The 21,257-nt window shown below is 41.4% G+C and overlaps 1 protein-coding gene across 3 annotated transcripts in view; it reads left to right on the plus strand.

Annotated features, from left to right (window-relative positions):
* Window positions 1–21,257, plus strand: part of kcnt2a (potassium channel, subfamily T, member 2a) — a 712,068-nt gene that overhangs the window by 531,859 nt on the left and 158,952 nt on the right. For all 3 annotated transcript variants that reach the window (XM_087990852.1, XM_087990853.1, XM_087990854.1), the window contains one exon: window positions 8,450–8,578. In XM_087990852.1, the coding sequence (XP_087846978.1) occupies window positions 8,450–8,578 (129 nt within the window). The remainder of the gene's footprint in view (window positions 1–8,449; window positions 8,579–21,257) is intronic.

Here is a 21,257-nt window from a genome sequence, read left to right on the forward strand (position 1 = left end):
CACCGGCATCTCCAAATCATGACTACTATCGACTCCTTTAACACAGGATTCTTTTAAACGTCATGTTAGCTGTGGCTGAAATTGAATCTCATTTACAGCAGGCTTCAAAACTGTTTAATATCTCCGAATAAGTGTCTCTGTGATTTCTCCATGTTTTCACGAGGGTGATAGTTCCCCACAAAAGGATGAGGGAATAATTTGATTCCATTTTTATGTTAAAAACAGCTGATTATCCAAAACAAAATCTTTGGGAGAAATACATTTTCTTTATTGCACAAATCCTATTGGGTCACATAAGAGAGAGGAAATTTGAATTGGCTTGCTCAGTGAGAAGAGACCATGCAAGCCATTTTCCAGATGCATTACTGCTTATAATTACCGTGAAATCGAGCACAATAGTTCCACCCAGCACCCAAGAGTAGGAGTCCAATATAGATGGCAAGGTCCAAATTAATTTGTAGGAATACAAACCCTATTTTAACCACAGGCCTGGACACAGATTGCCAGATTTTCTGGCCCAGATCAGGACCAAATGGTCATAAGACTGAAATGGCTGCCAAACTGGACAACAGAAGGGCAAAGCCTTGAGTGCAGTGGAGGGGAGGAGCCCTGCAACACACACCCTTTATCAATTGAGCATGGAACTGACAGCTCTGTGAGGATATTGAGATCCCACACCAGACAAGTTACTTTTTAAAATTTCCATGAAAGCGGCCAGCTTAGCCGCTGTTATGTTCTCCACGTAGAGATTGCACAGGGGTGCGAACCATGGATTGTCAGCTCAAAGTGTCTAAAAATAAGTAAGATGTTTTATTTGTCTCCTTTACAGTTCATGATTAAATGCTGCAGTATGAGTTATAACTGTGTTCAATAGAATGAGTTGTGGGAGTCTTGCGATTGAAGGATGTAGGATCTGGGCTGAGTTTTCTGTTGAATATCGGATATAGGAGCAAAATTAGGCAATTTGTCTATTGAGCCTGCTTTGCCATTTCATCATGACTGATGTGTTTTTCAACCCTGTTCTCCTGCCTTCCCCCGATAACCTGTGTGAATCCCTCACTAATCCAGAACCTACCTATTAAGTACACTCAATGACTTGGCCTCCACGGCTTTCTGCAGCAATGGGTTCCACAGATTAACCACCCTCTGGCTGAAGAAAGTCCTCCCCGTCCCAGCTGTAAAGGGTTGTCACTTCACTCTGAGGCTGTGCCCTCGGGTCGTAGACTCTCATACTAGTGGAAACATTTCCTCCACGTCCACTCTATCCAGGCCTCTCAGTATTCTGTAAGTTTCAATGAAATGCACTGTCCATGGTAACTCTTACCCCTTCCTGATGTGTCGCAGTGTTCGATGCTCAGGCTCTAGCTTATCAACTCTGAGCTGGAGTTCCTCAAGCAACCAACACTTGTTACAAGTGTGATCACTACGAATCAAAATGGGGTCCATCAGCTCCCACATCATTGCAGTTCCAATACATTGCCCAACATCCCTATTATAATTGCTTAGTTCTTAATTTGATTTTTAAAATGTTCCCACTGGTCTTTTAGTTTGTAACCTGTAAATATTTCCTTCTATTTATCTTCGATCTGAAAGTAACCTATAATGGATAGTCAGTTCAGTAGCGATCAGCAACCAATGAATTTACTGTTTGCCTATGATGTCACTCTTTTGCTCTCGGCCCCTGATCCTGGGCTTCAATTTATCCTGTTTTGTTATGGACCAAGCAAAAAGCACCTCTTCCCCTCTGCACTGAATTCCCATGATTCCCCCAAATTCCCAGAACTATAGACTCACTTGGGCCATGCCTGGCACTGGATGTGACCTTTCCTTCCTGTCTGTGTGAGATTTACTGACGGTGCACATTCAACAAGGCCTTTCTTAAATAGGTCACCCCAGGAGGGCATGAAAAACAGTTAAAAAAATGGGAAATGAGAAGCCTTTTTCATGCATTTGACAGCTTGCCATCAGAGCTAAACCCGTCTCATTTCCACACAGTTTCCAATTCTTATCCCCTTCCTGAGGAACTAGGCATTCCACTTCACCAAAATAAAAGTTCAAGCAGTTACCTGGTGACATGCTCTTGCTGCTTGCTTTTCCGGGATACAGGAGTGACCGGCTAACAGGCAGCAGAGAGTAGGCATGAGTTGGTCTTTCTCAGGCTGGCAGGATGTAGTGAGTGGTGTTCCATAAAAATCAGTGCTACAACCTCACCAGTATTTATATTCGTGACTCAGATGAAGGGATGGAAGGCATGGCTGCCAAGTTTGCTGACAGCACAAATGTAGATTGGAAAGTATGTTGTGAAGTGAATATAAGGAGGCTACAAAAAGGTACTGATAAGTTAAAATGAGTGGGCAAAGAGAGTGTAATGTCAGAAGATATGAAGGTGATCTTGGCTGGAAGAATAGAGGATTGTAGAGCTCTGAAATGCAGAGAGAACCAGGTGTCCTCGTGCGTTGACGCATAGATACATACAGCATGGAACAACCAGCCCATGCCGACCATAATCCCAAACTAAGCGAGTCCCACCTACCTGTGATTGACCCAGCTCCCTCCAAGCAAATGTCCACTCAACATTGTAACTCTACTGCTCCCACCACTTCCTCTGAAAGCTCATTCCACACACAAATCACTTTTTTTTTAAAAAAAAGAAAAGGCCCTTCATGTCTTCTTTTAAAACTTTCCGTCTCTCACCTTAAAAATATGCCCCCCCCCACCCCCACCCCCACCCTGATCTTGAAATCTCCCACCCTATGGAGAAGACACCTATCATTCACCAAATCCATATCTTTCAGGACTTTATAAACCTCTATATGGTCACCTTTCAACCTCCTATTCTCCAGTGAAAAAATACCAGCCTGTCCAGCCTCTCTTTGTAACGCAAACCCTCCACTCCCAGCAATACCCTGGTAAATGTTTTCTGAACTCTCTTAAACTTAAAAATAGGGTGACCAAAACTGCGCACAGTGCTCCAGAAGAGTCCTGTACAACCTCAACGTAACATAGCATTAATTGCAAAAGGTTAACATGGTGGCTCAGCATGTGGTCAGGAAAGCTGATAGTGAGCTGTTATTTATTGGTCAGGTTCCCTACTGTGTGAAAACCAGCCCTTTGACCCAACCAGTCCACACTGACCCTCCAAAGAGTAACCCACCCTGGTCCATTTCCCTCTGACTAATGCATCTAACACTATGGGCAATTTAGAACGGCCAATTCATCTGACCTGCACATCTTTGGACTGTGGGAGGAAACCCATGCAGACACGGGGAGAATGTGCAAACTCCACACAGATAGTCGCCCAAGGCCGGAATCAAACCCGGGTCTCTGCCGCTGTGAGGCAGCAGTGCTAACTACTGAGCCACCATGCCACTCCAAGGAGGATTGCAAGGAGAATTGAATATAAAAGTAGGGAGTTTATTCTTCAGTTGTTCAGGGCATTGCTGAGACTGCATCTGGAGTACAATGTGCACTATTGGTCACCTTATTTCAGAAAGGATGTGAATGTATTGGAGGCGGTTCAGAGAAGGTTTCCTCTGCTGGAGTTTCGGAGAACAAGAACTGGCTTGATTGGCACAAAAAAAATCCTGAAGAGCTTGACAGAGTAGATGTGGAAAGGATGTTTGCTTTTATGAAGGAAGCAAAAAACCTGGGGTCACTGTTTGAAAATCAGGGGTCACCCATTGAAAAAGAGATTAGATGAAGTTTTTTTTTCACTGAGAGGCTTGTGAGGTTTTGGAATCCTTTCTTAAAAGGTGATGGAAGCGGAGTCCTTGAGGCAGAGCTGGACAGATAGTTGTTGAGCAAGGGGATGAAAAATGAGCAGGGTTCGGCAGGAATGTGGATTTGCAGTTACAATCAGATCCATCTTGATTTTATTGAACGGCAGAGCAGGCACAAGGGGCTGAATGGCCAGCTACTGCTCCAGGTTCATATGTACAAGTCTTCAGGTAATTCTGTCATCCTCACATGTTCCCTGCATGCTCCATGGCCACCCTCGTCTTCCACCTTCAGCCACCCAAATGGGCATCACCAGACGACCACCAAATCCACCAGCATTTACTCTCTCCACTCCCTCCTGGCAGTGGAAGCACTGTGTTCCATCCACAAGGTGTACTGTAGAAATTCACCAAGACTCTTCAGACATGAATGAGCTGGATTGGAACTTATTTTCATTTGTTTGTTTTATGGCAAGCAAGCCTTGGTCAATCCAAAATGCATGTGGACCTGATTACTTTTCAGTGCTAGAACCTTTCTGGTGCTGAATAAGTTACTTGAATCCATCCGATTTGTAGGTACTTTTAACCAACCTGTAGGTGGCACGGTGGCACAGTGGTTAGCACTGCTGCGTCACAGCGCCAGAGACCCAGGTTCAGTTCCTGCCTCAGACGACTGACTGTGTGGAGTTTGCACATTCTCCCCATGTCTGCGTGGGTTTCCTCCGGGTGCTCCGGTTTCCTCCCACAGTCCAAAAATGTGCAGGTTACGTGAATTGGCCATGCTAAATTGTCCGTAGTGTTAGGTGCAGGGGTAAATGTAGGGGAAGGGGTCTGGGTGGGTGCGCTTCGGCGGGTCGGTGTGGACTTGTTGGGCCGAAGGGCCTGTTTCCATGCTGTAAGTAATCTAATCTAATCTAACCTGTTCAGAAATGTTATGACATTCCTCTGAGGCTGGTGGATCTTGAATCTTTGAATAATCTCACTTACAAGTATCTACACTTTCTAGGTCCCCTATTTATTGATAAGGAGAAAGCACTACTGAAGAGAGCCAGGGCACTAACATGCTAAGGGTAGGTGGCGTTTAGGGCTTCAATCACTACATTATACCTGGGTGTTGTGTAGCAAAGTCATTTGTAATAGCAGGTTGGGAGTAAATCTGTGTTGCTTCTCTGTCACCCAGTTAGCCTTCACATTAGGGCAGGTCATAAAGACTGCTAAATTTTGCTGAAGTGCTTGGACATCCTGAAGAACAGTGTTTAACCCAGGAGAGGCAGCACTCTGTACAGCTTCTCTTTGGCAGACCACTGCACTATGAGGGAGAGCAGGCAAATGGTCTGCCCAATGCCCATCACCCTCCTCCAGGTGGCAGTACACTTCCTCGAAAAGCTGATACATAGTGTAGACCTTTGCTTCCAGAGATGTGTGAAATCATTCCTGGTTCCCTGCTCTCACTGACAAGATTGGCATCCATTTGAATGGTTTGTATTACAATCTTTGCTTGTCGCTTCAGTGATGTCCACATCCAAGTGCAACTGACTGTTAAATGATTTGTTTCATCTCATGATAATATTTGCAGTGAAGGAGTTGGTTGCTTGTGAGAGGTGAGAAACACATTGCAACTTCTTTCAGCTTTGGGATGTCTGAGGAGGCTGCTCATGTGTCAAATATATGAGACTTCACCCGCTCCAACAGTGACAAAGAGATGACAAGAGATTGTTTAAGAAAGCAAGTATATATATATTTACAAAAGTATAAGAACTTTCCAATAATTTGTCAGCCATGCCATCTATGAGCCCTGAGTATACTGCCTTCTTCCTCTGCTGCCCACTATATCCTATAGCTGGGATGGAGGGAGTCCATTCTGCTGTTGGCCCTGTTGGACTGGAAGACGTGGCTGGTTGTTTCTGGGGCTTTTAGGGCCTAGGTGGACTAGATCTGCTGACAGTGTCCTGTATATGGCACTTTTTCTCCATGGATGCCTGCTTGCACCACTCTGCCTCCATTAGAGGAAGAGGCATTTGGAGTGAGGTCGAGATTCCTCACCACCCTCTCCCATGTTCTTGATGAGGTGTACCTATGGCTGCAGTGATTGAGTGCAGGTCTGTCTTGGGCGTATCCGGTAGGCACTAAGTGAGCTGCATCTGGCTTTCCGTGGTGGTAGCCAGCCTGTCCATGGGAGGTAGCTGGTTGCATAATTGATAACTGAAAGATCAGAAGAATTTGTGTGAAAAGCCAGACATTAGACTGACTGCTGTGAATCTCAATCAAAAACATTTGGTCAAACAAATGGAAAATTCAGCTCCATGTGTCTGACAGACTGTTCATTCTGCAAAATGACAAGTAAAAGATCCACATTGTAAAACTCCGAATGTCTTTAAATGAATTAGAAGGGTCTGTTTAATCAATAGAGTGATATAGAGTGCATTTCAAACTGTTGAAAAGTTTAGCATGTTAACTAGGTGGAACTGTATCATTTTTCCAATTGCATTGATGTATACAGTCTGACCATCTGCTAGGGTAGGTGTTTATTCAGGAGGTTTTACAGCTCCAAGCTGCAATTTAACTGCTTAATCATTTTCTCCATACTTCACATTGTTAGAAGCTGCTCAGAAAAGCTTGTTTATTTGCAGTGAGTAAAATGAGCGGCTGCAGATCATGGAGTCAGGGTTAAGAGTTGAGGGACAGAGGAGGTATGAGGTTTGGATGAGGTAGGGGTACTTAAAGTAGGTATCGGTTGTGTATAACAAAGCTGCTGAGTGTCTCAGGAGCATTGGGAGATTAGGCCTTTGAGATGCAGAGGTTGGTGTTTTTAATCAGCCCGCTGTTGACTCACCCCATTCCTATTCCTGCCTTGGGTGGCAGGTCCTGCCTTAAGGGCCCATAAATCCCTGGAAGAACTTGCCTATAGTGGTTTTCAATGAAGGCAGCATCGTGATGTCAGGTTTAGTCCCAACTCCCAAACGTTTCCTCAGACTTGAAATACTGGTCTGTAGTATCAAACTTGCCTGCATCCTTCTCACGTGAAACCTTGTAACTTTGAATTTTACCAGTTTCTTGCGGGCCAAGAAATTCTGAAACGCCATTCTTACTCTCTCATTGAGGAAACCATGTACCTCTCTGTCCTTGCTTTCATAGCACCCTCTCCACCTTACACCATTCACCGCTCCAGTCTCCAATTCTCTCAGATTTTTCCATTCCCCACCATTGACTTCTATTTACTTTTCTGTGATCACCTGGTCTAATACTGCAATCGTACCCTCACCAGTTCACTTCCTGCCCACAGCCCATGACAGGATTCCTACCTACTTCAGGCAGGAGTCAAAATCAGCATTTGTTCATTAGAAAATTAAAATCTCTCACATCTCATGCTCTGGAGACACTTTGTTGTCCCAGTCGATCACCATGCCCGTGCTTTACTTGGCCCCATCCAACTTGGGTCCAGAAATTCATTTAGAAAGTCAACCTCCCAAGACCTTCTCCTCATTTTTGCATCATTCTCTTGAAGAAATTGAGGAAAGACTGAATGCCCAATGGAAACAAAAAATATACTCTTGGAAACCCATAGCAAACGTCACTAGCTCCTCCTCTGGAATGACTTAAATACAAACTGGATGAAGTGTAAGGTCTAAAACTAGTACAAAATTGTTCCACATCAGCCTGATCAAACTGCTTAGTTTTGTTACACTTTGGAAAGTTAAGACACTGCTGCAAGTTTGTTGAAATAGCTCCCTTTATCAAAGCAAATACCTGGGGTGAACTGCCTCAGGATGAAACTCAGCATGGTTAGCTTCACATACACTCTGGCAGCTGATTGAGATGGCTAGAGATACATGCGCTGCTTAGCAGTTAACAGCTGGGTTGCTAATCATAGTTATTTGGTTGATGATCTGTCAGTCTGTCTGCTAATCATCTTGAATCTCTGAAAGACGCATTACAGCAAATGGCACATTTGTCCATCTTTATTCTTTTTGCAATTACTGCGGTGTGAGCCTTCGGAAAAATGAAGAGAGAAATCCAGGGCTGGAACAACAGCAATAAAGTGCAGTGAGCCCTTACACCAGCTCCTGCAGGGCTATGAAATAACGCATGCAAATTTTATTAGAAAAAAACACAGTTGTCCAGTTGAAAGTTGTTCCTGGCCTGTCAACTACTGTGCATTTGTACATTATTCACACAATGCTGACACTAAATCCAAGATACCCTCTGGAGAAGAGTCAAGGACTTTATTAGGAATGGTCAAATAATATGGAGGAAAGCTTCTACTTGTTTGTCTTTAATTATCGTGTCTAAAAATGCCTCTCTTGACTGTGCGGAAGTAGAAGGCATAATCAGATTCAAGTTTGAATTGGTGTAGTGATTGAATTATGGTAATGTATTAATTTACCTTAACCTAGTTTCTGGTTCTGCTGAAACCATCATTGTCTGTAATTAAACTCAGAGAAAGTGAGGACTACAGATGCTGGAAATCAGAGTCAGCAGTGAGATGCTGGAAAAGCACAGCAGTTCAGGCAGCATCCGCGGAGCAGGAGAATCGATGTTTCAGGCATAAGCCCTTCAACAGGAATCCTCCTGCTTCTTGGATGCTGCCTGGCCTGCTGTGCTTTTCCAGAACCACATTCTTGACTGTAATTAAACTCAGACAAATCAATACAATGGGACAAGTGCAGCAAAGTCTATAAACTTGATGTCATGGCCATGTTTGCTGAACAGTCTCATCTCTTACACTCTTACAGATGAAAATCACAGAGGATGACCTATGGATCAGAACATATGGCCGGCTTTACCAAAAGCTTTGCTCCTCATCAGGGGACATTCCTATTGGTATTTATCGCACAGAATCACAAAAACTCACAACATCAGAGGTATGTGCATTAACTAATTTATAAACTCACTCTTAATTGAAAGTGTTTTAAATACAGTTTGAAGAAGTACAAAAATGTCCCTTATGTTTGTTAAATTTGTTCATTTCATGCAAATAAATCATTTTCTTATGTTTCTAATCAAGTGTTTTGAAGAAGCAGGAATATAATGCAATTATTTATTTTCCTTTAGTTGTTTTTAATCTTTGAATGTAGTTTCAGTGACAACTTCAAAATCTCTGTTGGCATAATTATTGAATCTCTCCTGAGATAGCTGAATAACATTTCTGAACTTCAAAGAAACTTGAACAGAAGAGCAACATTTTGAGTTTGTTTAGAGTCTGTGTTAATCCATTTGAAAGTTCAGTCTCTGTGCAATATTCTAGAGTGCCACAGGGGTGCTTTCTTCACCTCCTCCCAGGAGAGCACAAACAGAAGTCAACATACCATGGCATACTTGTGGTATTCTATCTTGGTGATACCTTGCTGTAACCCAGATCAGTATTAGTGTCCTCTTTAAAAATCTCAACTGACAGCTAAGAAAGGGCTCTATCTGTGCTCCCTCTGCCAGTCACGGACCTAATTCAGGCAAAGTTGGGAAGGCCATGGTGTCCCTACCTGCCACTCTTCGACCTGATTAAATGCCCCCCAGTCACACAATGCACAATGGGGGGCACTGGGGGTACATTAACTTCCACCGTTTGCTTCTAAGTGCCAGCTTCTATTTTGTTTATTGAATTTGGATTCCAGAAATATCCCGATTGAATATGCATTTCAAAGAGAATGTAGCCTACAAATTAATACTTCACATCAACACATTGACTAAAAATTAACATAAGGCCCAAGCATTCAGAATCATTTGTAGTTTCTCAGTAGCAAATTAAGCACCAGTAAAGAAAAACAAAATTATCATGTGGCCTTCATCAGTGCAAGACTGGTGAACTTGTAGATGTCAAGCTAGAATTGGTGAGGATAAAAGACATAATGTTGGTGACACAGGTCTGACTTGCAGGTATACATATCTATACAGTGGGTTTACAGGCCAACAGTGAATTACCAATAGTTTTGTAAGTAGATTATGCCTCTCTGGATGATTGGGAACCTCTTTAGCTCCTTATTTCTTGACCTGCAAACTACTCCTTCCTGCTGGCTGTACATTGCCTGTAGCAGTCAAATTACATATAGCCTTTACTTTTTGGGTCAGGCTTTGAGGAGTTAAGAGAGTTACTTGCCCCAGAATTCCAAGCTTCTGATCGAGTCTTGTGGCCAAAGTATTTATATGACCGTCTCAGTTTAATTTCTGGTTAATGGTAACCTCCAGAAAATATGGGATCTAACCATGGTTGAGTATTGAATGTCAAGGAGTGATGGCTGGATTCTCACCTGTTGGAGATGGTCATTGCCTGGGACTTGGGTGGCACAAATGTTACTTGCTGTTCATTAGCCCAAATCTGAATGTTGTCTGGTTCAAAAATACATGACTGCATCAGTAACTAAGAAGTCACAAATAGTGCTGAACATTGTGTAATCAAAAGTGAGTCACTCTGACTTTATGATGGAGGAAAGTCAATGATGAAGATGATTAGGTCCAGCAGTCTACTCTGAGAAACTCCTACAATGATGTCCTGTGGCTGAGATGGCTGACCTCCAAAACCTAAGTTCCTTTGTGCGAGGTATGACTCCAACTTGCAGGAAGTTTCCCCTAGTTCCCATTGACTATACCTTTGCAACAGCTGCTTGATGCCAAACTCTGCCAAATACAGCCTTGAAGTCAAAGGCATTCACCCTCACCTTTGAAATCCAGCTCTTTCATCCATGTTTGAACCAATGTTGCTGTGAGGTCAGGAGCTGAGGAAGCCTGGTAGGATGTAAACTGAGCATTAGCAAGCAAATTATTATTGAGTTGATGCAGATTGATAGCAGTTTTGATGACACCTTCCATCACTTTACTGATGATCAAGAGTAGACAGATAGCATGGTAATTGGTTGGGATTTATCCTGAATTTTGTGTACAGGACAAAACTGGGCAGTTTTTCACATTGTCAGATGAATGTGAGTGTTGTAGCTGTACTGGAACAGCTTAGATGGAAATGCAGCACAAAGGTCTCCAGAACAAGTCTTTGCCAGAATGTTGTCAGCTTCCATAGCTTTTGCAGGATCCATTGTCTTCAGCCATTTCCTGATTTTACAAGAAACAAGTTGAATTGGCTGAAGCAAGGTGTTTTTGATTCTGAGGACCTCTGGTGGATGCCAAGATGAATCATCTGTATAACACTGCTGGCTGAAGATGAATGCGGAGGCAGGTCGTTCTGCTATAACGCATGTTTCATTAACGCAAATTCACTGTAACGCGATTGATGAATTGGAGACGCTGCTTCTAAAGCGCAAACTTTTAAAATGTCTGTTGGCTGTAACGCGATTACATCGCCAACACTTTAAGCGTTGTTTCCAAAGCGTGATTTTTCTATAACACAGGGTTGTACAAGAACGCAACCATCACGTTGTTGAAAAACGCACTCCAGCTTAACTTTCTCATTTGCTCCCCCCACCCTCAATGTTTGAGAATAGGAATATTTGTGAAGCCACCATCCCCTTCAGCAGGTTATTTAATTGTTAACTGCCACCCTCAACCAGGTGTAGCAGGACTGTCCAAATTCAACATGTTTGCAGCATTTTATGTTTTCTTTCTCATATTTAATGTTGCAGGTTTTTTTTGTTTTGCTTACCGTGGACTCTCGTTTCCTATATATGGGGAATCTTCTTTCAGTAATATATCTCTCTTTGTACTGAGATGTTTCCAGATTAAGATTGCTTGTACATGATCCATTGATGTGTGCTTTTGTGGAGAGGCACAAGATCTTATTAATCTAATGATACAAAGGCAGATAGCCAGGCGAAACAAACATTTTACATTGAACTGGATTGGGCTACAAATCTGAATAACTTTTGGATGCCAATTAAATAATTAGCTTTTTGTGTTCACTTCATATTGTTTGTGCCTAATTATAATGTAGGGAGAGTGTGTGTACTTGTGTAATTCATGGCTGCTAATAACTCTACTATGTACATATATACCATATTCTATCCAGAGAATGACACCTTGACAGCTATTAGATTTAATGGTTGCTTTTTACTTTTGTGTGCAATTTTGCAATACTTGCTTTTGCAGCACTAATGTTTATGTCCTGGCTGTGAAATTTGGTCAGGCATTCTGTGCGCTGGCCAGCAGATAATTGTATTAAATTTCAAATGTTAGTGCTTGTTGATGCTATGAAATGCAGAAAAGGATAACAATCATGATAGAAATGAGATTATTCCCAATCATTGTGTATTGTCAGGCTTGGAAATAAGTAGTTTTTGTACAATAAAGGCCATTGCTCCATTAGTCATGCATTGATCATATGTAACTAATTGAGGTTTATAATGTTGTAATGGTTGTGGTTGATGAAGAGAGCACAATGGATGCTGACTTGGTGGATTTTAAGAAAGCATTTGACAAAGTGCCACACAAAGGGCTGGTTAAGAAAACTGAGGGGCATGGAGGATTACAGAACAGAAAAATGTGGCTGAAAGCAAATCAGAGAATCATGTTATGCGATTGCTTTGCAAAATAGAAGATGCTTTTACAGTTCCATTCCTCAAAGTTTACTCCTAGGATTATAAGTCTTTTTTTTCATAATTTTGGAATGCAATGTAAAAGTTCAAAATTTGTTCAAAAGTTCAAAATGGTACCAAATTATGTCGACTGACAGTGAGGATGATACAAATTAGGATATAGGTAGGCTTGAACAATAGGCAAAGAAATGGCAAATGGAACTTAATGCAAAGAAACATAAGGTCTTCCATTTTGGGAATATAAAATTATAGTCATACGGCATGGAAACAGACTATTTGGTCCAACCATTCCATACCGACCATAATCCCATTAAGAAGTTAGCTTTAAAAAGTGTGCAGGGACATCTGGGACTTTGATCTTCATAAATAAAGGTATTGAGTAGAGTCATAGAGAGCACAAAACATGGAATTGATGCTGAACCTTTATAAATATCTAGTTCAGCTACAGATAGAATATTGCATTCAGTTCTGGTTGCCATACTTAAGGACGGAGTTTCATGTCCTTGAGAGGATGAAGAGCAGATTTGCCAGAATTGTTGCAAACAATAAGGAAATATAGCTGCAGAGATAGTGTTTTTGTTTTGAAGCTGTGTTGTTCTGCTTAAACCAAAAGACATTGAGTGGGGATTTAATAGTTTACAAGATTATTACAGGTTTAGCGAAAGAAAGGCTAGTAGTAGAAGGATCAGGGTACCCAGATCTTGGAGCAAGTGGTGCAGATGCCAAGAAAAACAACTTTTTTATGTGTCAAGTAAAAATGAGCTAACTCATTGCCTCCAAGGGTGGTGGAAACAGAGATGATTAATTATTTCACAAGAAAATTGGATGAGTTCTTGAAGTACCTGCAGGGCTATCGGGATAGAGTGGGTGATTGGAGCTGACTGGATTGCTCTGCAGAGAGCCAGTGTAGACACAATGAAACAAATGGCCTCCTTCTGTGACTCAATGGTTCTCTGACTCTATGCCTTAGGAAAAACCACTGTGTAGCAATATTCCTAGAAGATCAACTGGTGTGAATGGATCCATATCCTCACAGCAATAAAGCTCCCTAAAAAAGCATTTTGCTATTACATTGCTAATGTTATATGTCATATGTGCCATATGAAGTAGTCTGGAAGGAAATGTGCTGGCGACTCCAAGGCAGTTTGAGAGTGATTGATGTTTCGTGAAAGCAAAAAATACGCAGAAGCTAAGAGAAAAGTGAAAGTTGGTCAGTAGACCATTAGACAGTAGTAAATTGAATTACAAATCCAGTTTGTTCAATATCATATTTGGTGCAATCACGTATGAACACAGAGCTAATTTAACATTTTAAAATATCAATGTTTGGGTTGGTTAGCTACAGAAAGACTGAGAAAAGATCCTTCTTGGCAACCTTCCAGTTTATCCACAATTACTTAGAATGGATTTAGCCTTCAATACACATACTCTTGTCCAGTTTTTAGTATTTGTGTTCCCTTGCATGGAAACCAAACAGTCGAACTTACTTGATAACAATAAAAACTGTGAACACACAACTTTTTTGGATCATAGAATCCCTAAAGTGTGGAAGCAGGCAACTCAGCCCATCAAGTCTATACTGAACCTCTGAAGAACATCCCACCCAGACCCAACCCATCCCTGTAACCCTGCATTTCCCATGGCAAATCCACCCAGCCTGTACATCCCCGGACACTATGGGCAATGTAGCGTGGCTAATCCACCTAACCTGCACGTTGTTGACCTCTGAGAGGAACTGAAGCACCCAGAGGAAACCCACACAGACATAGGGAGAATATTCAAACTTCATGCAGGCAAATAGTCGGGCATGGAATCAAACCCGTGTCCAGGAAACTCTTGCTAACCACTGAGCCACCATGCTGCCCTGAATATGAATATTGTATACGTTCCTTCCTATTACATAAGGTTATATTGTTATTAAAATAATATTAAGAATCAATATGTGAAAGGTTTTGACAACAAAAATAGAACTTCTTTCATCTATAGTAACACGTCACTCTTAGCTGTGAATTTGTTGCTGCTTTCTTCCAAATGTAAAATGATGCAGAAGGCTCATGTCAACAATCTAATGAAATACAAAAGGGGAAGCCGTGTACTATAAGTGTTTTTTTAAGGAACAATCATATGCAAATAGCTGCTTTATCAACCTGCACAAAAACAGCTTAATTATGTCAGAGCAGCAGCCAACGTTTGAAAGCAATTCACCGGTTTAATAAATTAAAACAGTTAACTGAGAATAACTTAAACAAAATACAATTTCAGCAGGAACTCCACAGTGAGATTCTCGCATTTCAATACCATTGAGGCATCTTGCATAGGATTTGAAATGAAAAATATTAAAACCAAACTGCACCCTCACATCTCATACAATAGCTGAAACACTAGGCACCGAAATTCTAAAGAACGTTGCTCCTGATAAACAGCAAATCGGAAATTCGACCAGCTGCCCTTGAAATCAGGAAACATTTCATACCCATCTTCAGCAGAACCTTATGGAATTACTTCAATCCGTGCTGGAATGATGAGGATCTCTTCTCGTTGGGAGTCTGAATTCCATCTGGGCAGGTATACCAAGACTCTTCCCAGAGGAAGTGAACCAACATCTCCCCACTGGGCTCTCTGATCCATTAGCAAGGCCAGCTAGGATGACACGTCAATTCAACACACCATAGAATGGGTTTGAAGGACCTCACCAGCATGTACACCTTTCAGGCTGCAGCAATGGCAGCGATGGAGAGGAGATGTGCAAAGGGCTGCTCCCTGAAGTGCTTGACTGCAATGAGCTTTTCCAGGGATAGGGAGAGCGAGAGAGAGAGAGAGATTCTCTCTAACTGAGCAAATGTGAATGGAAGCAGCTGTAAAGGTCAACATCAGAGAGAAGTGTTGTTCCTTCAAACAGAGAGTGGACCAACAGATTCCAGGACTGAGGAAGGCACGACCATTGGTAACCATCAGTGCAGATGCAGGTGGTCAACATTCTGAAATATAACAAGGAACATAGCACTAAATCTTCATATTAACTTAATGTGGAACAGGTTATTGAATGAATTCATTGCACAAAGATACCCCTAACCCAATAAAAGTGGTTTAGAACTCTCAAATTAATTGCCTTCAGCATCTGATGCAATGAGTCCATTGAACTCATTCTGACTTTTGCCATGGCATCATGATAAGGACCTCAATCTGGCTCAAACTTGGTGCTTTGCCTTCATATCCATCCGTCCACAGGTTAGTGGGAGTTGGGGGGTTGATAGGGTGAGGAATCTATTTCTACCCCATGGGAGGAGAAGACGGTGCATTTGGCTGGAGAATTACATGACCACTCATGTTGGTGTATGGAGACTTAAACGGGCACCTAACTCAATAGCTTTGTTTTGCTCTGCTGCTCTTCAATGACTACCATCACCACCTCATTCTTGATGGGATGGTTCTCCAAGCCTCGGATCATGAGTAATATCACTTTGCACAGGTAAAAACTAATACTGACAAAGGTTGACAGATACACATCAGCTGTGTTATTGATTGGAGAAACTTCACATACAGTGGCAGATGCAGCACAAGCTGTACCCACGTGCATAACCGTTTCTGGTACCTGGCAAAGGAACATTTTGGGAACTTGCTCTTAGGGAACTGGTAAATGAATGAAAAAAACTGAAAGAACCATGGATGGTGTAAATCAGAAACAAAAACAGAAATGCTGGTAAAGCTCTGCGGGTCTGGCAGCATCTGTGAAGAGAAATCAAAGTTAACGTTTCGTGTCAGATGACCCTTGGTCTCTGACACTAATAGCCTATATGGCCAAACAGCATTTAAGAGGAAACTAGTGTCAGAAGCTCGAATATTGAATTTAAAAGTGGAACTATAGCAGCCTTTGGTCCCTTTATCAACTTGTTCGTGTGAATATATATGTTTCATTGTTTTCTAAAAGTGCTAGAGTCCTGATGAATTTGTAGAAGCAGGTTTCAGTATTACTGAGGCAATAATAATGAAAGATCTGCCAGGTAATGACACATTGCAAAGTTGCTTTGTTGAAAAATATCCACTTAAGTCTCTTCTAGAGCGTAAGAAGAAACATACAGAGCTTCAGGATGATCTGGTTAACAAAGCTATATCAAATTTCCGTCCTGCCCAAATCAACACTGCAGAAGCCAGGGACCAAAAGAAAAAGGAGTTATATCTAGTATCTAATCAGTATTTATTATGAAGCATGGAATTTTGTCAATGCTTATGCAGAGTCTCTGTAGTGGCTAGGGTGTACTGAGGGAGTTACAAGGTAACACAGAGTTAATAGTTGACACAAAAATTGGCTTTCATGAGTAATCCATTTGCAAAAATCAAAATTATCTCCTTTTATGCTTACTTGCTCATGAACTGTAAGGGCAGAACACATTTTCCAATATGTAGTTCATGGTAGCTCACTCGTATAAGGTATACTGTGCCATTTTATGGAGTCAATTACACATTGAATTATGCATGACTTCAAAATCACATTGGATACACAACATTTGTTAGGTAGTAGAGTTAAGAGTAAATTAGATAATAAATAACGTGTCTTGTGTTTGAAAGCTGGCTTGGAAAACCAGGTTAAAATTTCAAAATGAGCAGCATTACACTGTTCACATGAAGTTAGAACAACTCTTTTTAGTTTGATTCTTTGCCATTCTAATGAGTATTGCAGGTTTAAATTTAGTAATAGAATGCAAAACAAAGTTATTCTTTATTTTTGGAGATGGTGGGCCTCCAAGATGATATTTTGATGTATTAAAAATCTTAACCGACATCTCTTGCTGTGACTTTATCATGTCTGAATATGCTTTTGTCTTTGTGCAAATCTAATTCAAGACCCTTCCATAATAAAAAAAGAACAAAGTATCGAAGATGACAGACCTTCAGATTGTTGAGAATTTAACTGGCATCATGAAAGTTGATAACCCAGCTTGACAGTGGAAATATGTAAATAAAAAGGTTTCTAAGCATACACATGGAACTGACCATTTCCTAAATGCAGCGAAATAGTTTTGCAATCAGAGCTGGATTCATTCTGTGAAAGAAATTTTAGTTGAGTTGTGTTCAGAATTCATCTTTGAAAAGATTCAGAAAAAACTGAACTCACAGTGCACTAACAGAACTTTAGAACAGCAATTGACAGTGACATTTTGATGGATTTTCAAAATGTTAGGAGCGTAAAATGTGGAACCAGGAAAACCATCTTGCCCCACAAGGCCACTTTTTCTGATGGAGCATTTATAATTTTTACTGTTGTGCAATCTTCAAATTGACTTAAAATCGCAAGGGATAGGAATAACTATGCGCAAAACTTACAATTGCGAAGTATCTGGCTCCCATCAATTATACTTCACTACATTGAAACAGACAGAGGTTTGTGAGATGTATCATCTTGATACTATCATTGTGACAGAGGCATTTCAGGAATTATTAAAAATGCTTGTTTGTAAAATGCTCATTCCTTTTGCGGCATTAAGGTTTCCAGTCTTGTTATTTATCCAATGACTGCTATCTCCTTTTCTCGAATGGCATTTCAATGTCTCTTAAGAATTTGCTTTGCAAGTATTGTGGTTTTATTTCCATAACTTTAAATATTGCCAGGAAAGGCAAAATTGAGATAATGCTTTCTGCAGCTTACATGGGAGCTGAGCAGGGGCACCCCCTTGAACCCCTGATGTAGCAGACTGCAAGGGAATTGCCTGGGAAATTGAAGATTCCATTGGACAGTTCAGCTGTACCTGGAATCCTTCAAAGGTATCTACTTAGATCAGATTTCAGAGGGTTCCTTTGCAGTTAAGTCGTTAGTTACTCAGGAATCTTTAGACTATTAAAAACCAAATCTAAATCTGGAGTAACTATTAAACTGACATCCCTCCTTGCTTACCACACACCACCTCATCTCTTTTTTTCCCCAGACTCCCTTTCATGTAACCATGATCTGACACACCCCTCTCCCTTGGGGACCCAAAACCTGTCATCTGAGCTTATTTGTCAATCTTTGCAAAATCCCTCCCATTATAATTAACTAGATTAAGTTAGTGATCTAAAATTGCAAGTTGAGCCAAAGTTCGTATGCACGATTACTAATGTTTCTCTAGCATGCAAAACACTTCTGGATATGCATGAACACACAAAACCAACAAGGAACTGAAGAAATTGAGAGCAGATTTGACTCGTAAGCAGCCTAAATTCTAATGTGTGTGAGGTCATTTCCAAAAGCCAGTCCGCTATTCTACGGAATCAATGTTGCTCTGCTCTCAAATCTTCTTGAGTTCCTTGCCCGAAAGCAGGTGTGACAAGCTGCTTTTGAATAGCCATACAGCTTTGCATTATAACTTGTAATGATGGGAGAGATTGCACCTACTGGTTTCTTGTTCCTTAGTTTAAGATGTAACCCACTAAAAGACTGGGCCTCTGCGTGCATGCATCATGCTTCCTTGGCCAGCTCCCACTCACAGCTGAATACAGAGCTCAGGTCTGCCAGTGACATTTCATTGCTCACAGACAATCCTCAAACAGAGGGACAATACATGACAATTTAGTTCCCACAATGCCATTTATAACAGAATTGGCTGTCTTGTAACCGTGAATCTCTTTCCCTATCATAGGCTGGAATTTGTGGAATACCGAAGATCATGATCCAGGGCTCATTTCTAGGTCACGTGGCCACATATCTGAAAGCAGCACTTTGACAGTGATCTGAAGAATGTTAGATCTAAAGGATCTCAGTTAAGCTTTGAAGAAATCACACTCCCCAGACCAACCATTGTAAACATTTTGCCAGAAGTTGCAAAAGCAAAGGTCTATTACTACCGTTGGCGTGAAGGATGGCTACTGGCAGGTGAAGCTGCCTGGAAACACCAGGAATCTAACTACATTTTGGGTGACATTCAGGCAATTCGGATGGTTGTGCATGATACTTGGCATTTCCAGTGTTCTCAGAGAGTATCAGCTCAGACAGCACAATGAAAGGCAGTGATCTGGTACAATCTGTTGTGGTAGCACACCATATGTTGAGGTCACAAATCCTAGATTTATACCAAATGCTAATGTTTCTTTAAGGTACACACTAATTTACCTGACTTTCAGACCAAAGTTTGATTTTCACAAATTACATGAACAATGCCTCCCTCTTTTGCAAATTTTCCTAGGACTGTGAAAAGTTAAACATTTCCTTATTGATCTTCACCAATCTGAGATTAACCACCAGCCTGCATCAGCATCTAACATCTCCTGTTACAACTGCATCATTCTAAGTATATAGTCACGTTCCCTTGAGTTATCTTTCTCTTGCACTTCTGATTCTAGTCTCATTTCCATTTCTTGCCTTTTCATCCCCATAGCCATTTCCCTTTTCTTATTTGCTTTCCCCTTTGGGAAGTCCATCTCCAGTACTTTTTTTCTTTCTGTCCTCATACTCAGTTTGTTTTAACTGTAAATGAAGTTCACCTGATTCTGACATTTCATTACATGAAGGCCTTTGGCTTGGCCCTGCCAAGGTGAGATCTGTAGCCGAGATCCACGAACCAACCGATGTGAAAAATGAAAGTGCAAGCTCCAGACGATCATAGGATGCTCCCTCATTATTGAAGAAGTTTAAACTGGAGGTCTGTGCTGTGCTGAGGTTGGTATGGCGGGGACTTCATGGTAACCTTAGTCAGGACATGAACGTAATACATGCTGTTGGCATCACTCTGTATTACATAAGTAGCCACCAGCTGGCTAACTGACCCCCAAGTGTGAAAGCAGGGCGACAATTTGTTGGGTTTGTGAACTATTTCACAAAGTTCTCATCTAAGTTGTCATTCAAATATGAGCTTCTACCTAATCTCATTATGAAGCACAGGCAGTGGTTTGGGACACAGTACACACAGCAGCTTTCACTAGTATTGAATGATTATTGAAACAAATGGCAGTGCTGATGAAGCTACCCAACAACATGATGACAGCTAGGTAGGACATGGAGAAATCTGGATGCAGCAAGAACTGACAGCTGCATTTAATGCAAACTCAGGCCTTCCATTCAGACTGAGAAAGAGTGCCTGGCTATTGCCTTGGCTTATGAGAATTTTGATCGATTCCCATTTGGAAGAGGCAAAGTGTTGATGAAGTCCGACCACAAACCACTTTAAAGAGCTGGCATGCTGTCAAGAGCAGCACTCTCTATACAGAATTTAGAAGATGTGAAGATGGTGTTTGAAAATCTTTCTGATTCATCAAGGAGCAACAACGTAATGTGCTCTGGAAGTAATTAACCCAGCAGAAACATTGAGTGTAGGACACCACTGTCATGATCAAATTAAACAGCTACACAACACGATGCACATTTCCAAATGCTGCAGGAGGAGATGATGCAGTGATGGCCTGAAAGCATCAAGGCCACAGAGAAATGAAGGGGAAACTCAAGATTGTGCAAGGTGTTGAAAAAAAGAGATGCTGAAACTCATCCACGCAAGCTCTAAAAGACTCTAGCCTGAGAAAGTTAGAGTAGTGTGCTACTGGCCAATGGCATTAAGGACCACATTTGTCAATGCAGGGCTTAAAATGAATACAGAGCTAAGCAGGATAAAGAGTCACTTATGACTCATAACAACTTGGAAAAACAGCGATGACAATGGAGTAGATCTCTTTTCTTTTGCAGAAACTGTCACTATTGACAACTTTTCTGACCGAGTGTTAGAACAGCTGACATAACAGCGATCAGTGTGAGTTTCGAATGCCTGAATCTCCTTGGTAGTTTTGATGTTGGCTGGTCATTCCAGACATTGTGGTGAGTGACAAGCGCCCACAATTCACAAGTGAAGCTGCTTCATAAAAGATGAGGAAACTTAACATTTGCCGCTGTACAGGACATTGGTTAGGCCACTGTTGGAATATTGCGTGCAATTCTGGTCTCCTTCCTATTGGAAAAATGTTGTGAAATTTCAAAGGGTTCAGAAAAGATTTACAAGCCCGTTACCAGGGTTGGAGGATTTGAGCAATAGGGAGAGGTTGAATTGGCTGGGGCTGTTTTCCCTGGAGCGTCAGAGGCTGAGAGGTGATGTTATAGAGGTTTACAAAA

The sequence above is a fragment of the Chiloscyllium plagiosum genome, unplaced genomic scaffold (assembly GCF_037043375.1).
Source record: "Chiloscyllium plagiosum isolate Xiang-an unplaced genomic scaffold, Cpla_swu_hap1 HiC_scaffold_9, whole genome shotgun sequence".
Taxonomy (NCBI): Eukaryota; Metazoa; Chordata; class Chondrichthyes; order Orectolobiformes; family Hemiscylliidae; genus Chiloscyllium; species Chiloscyllium plagiosum.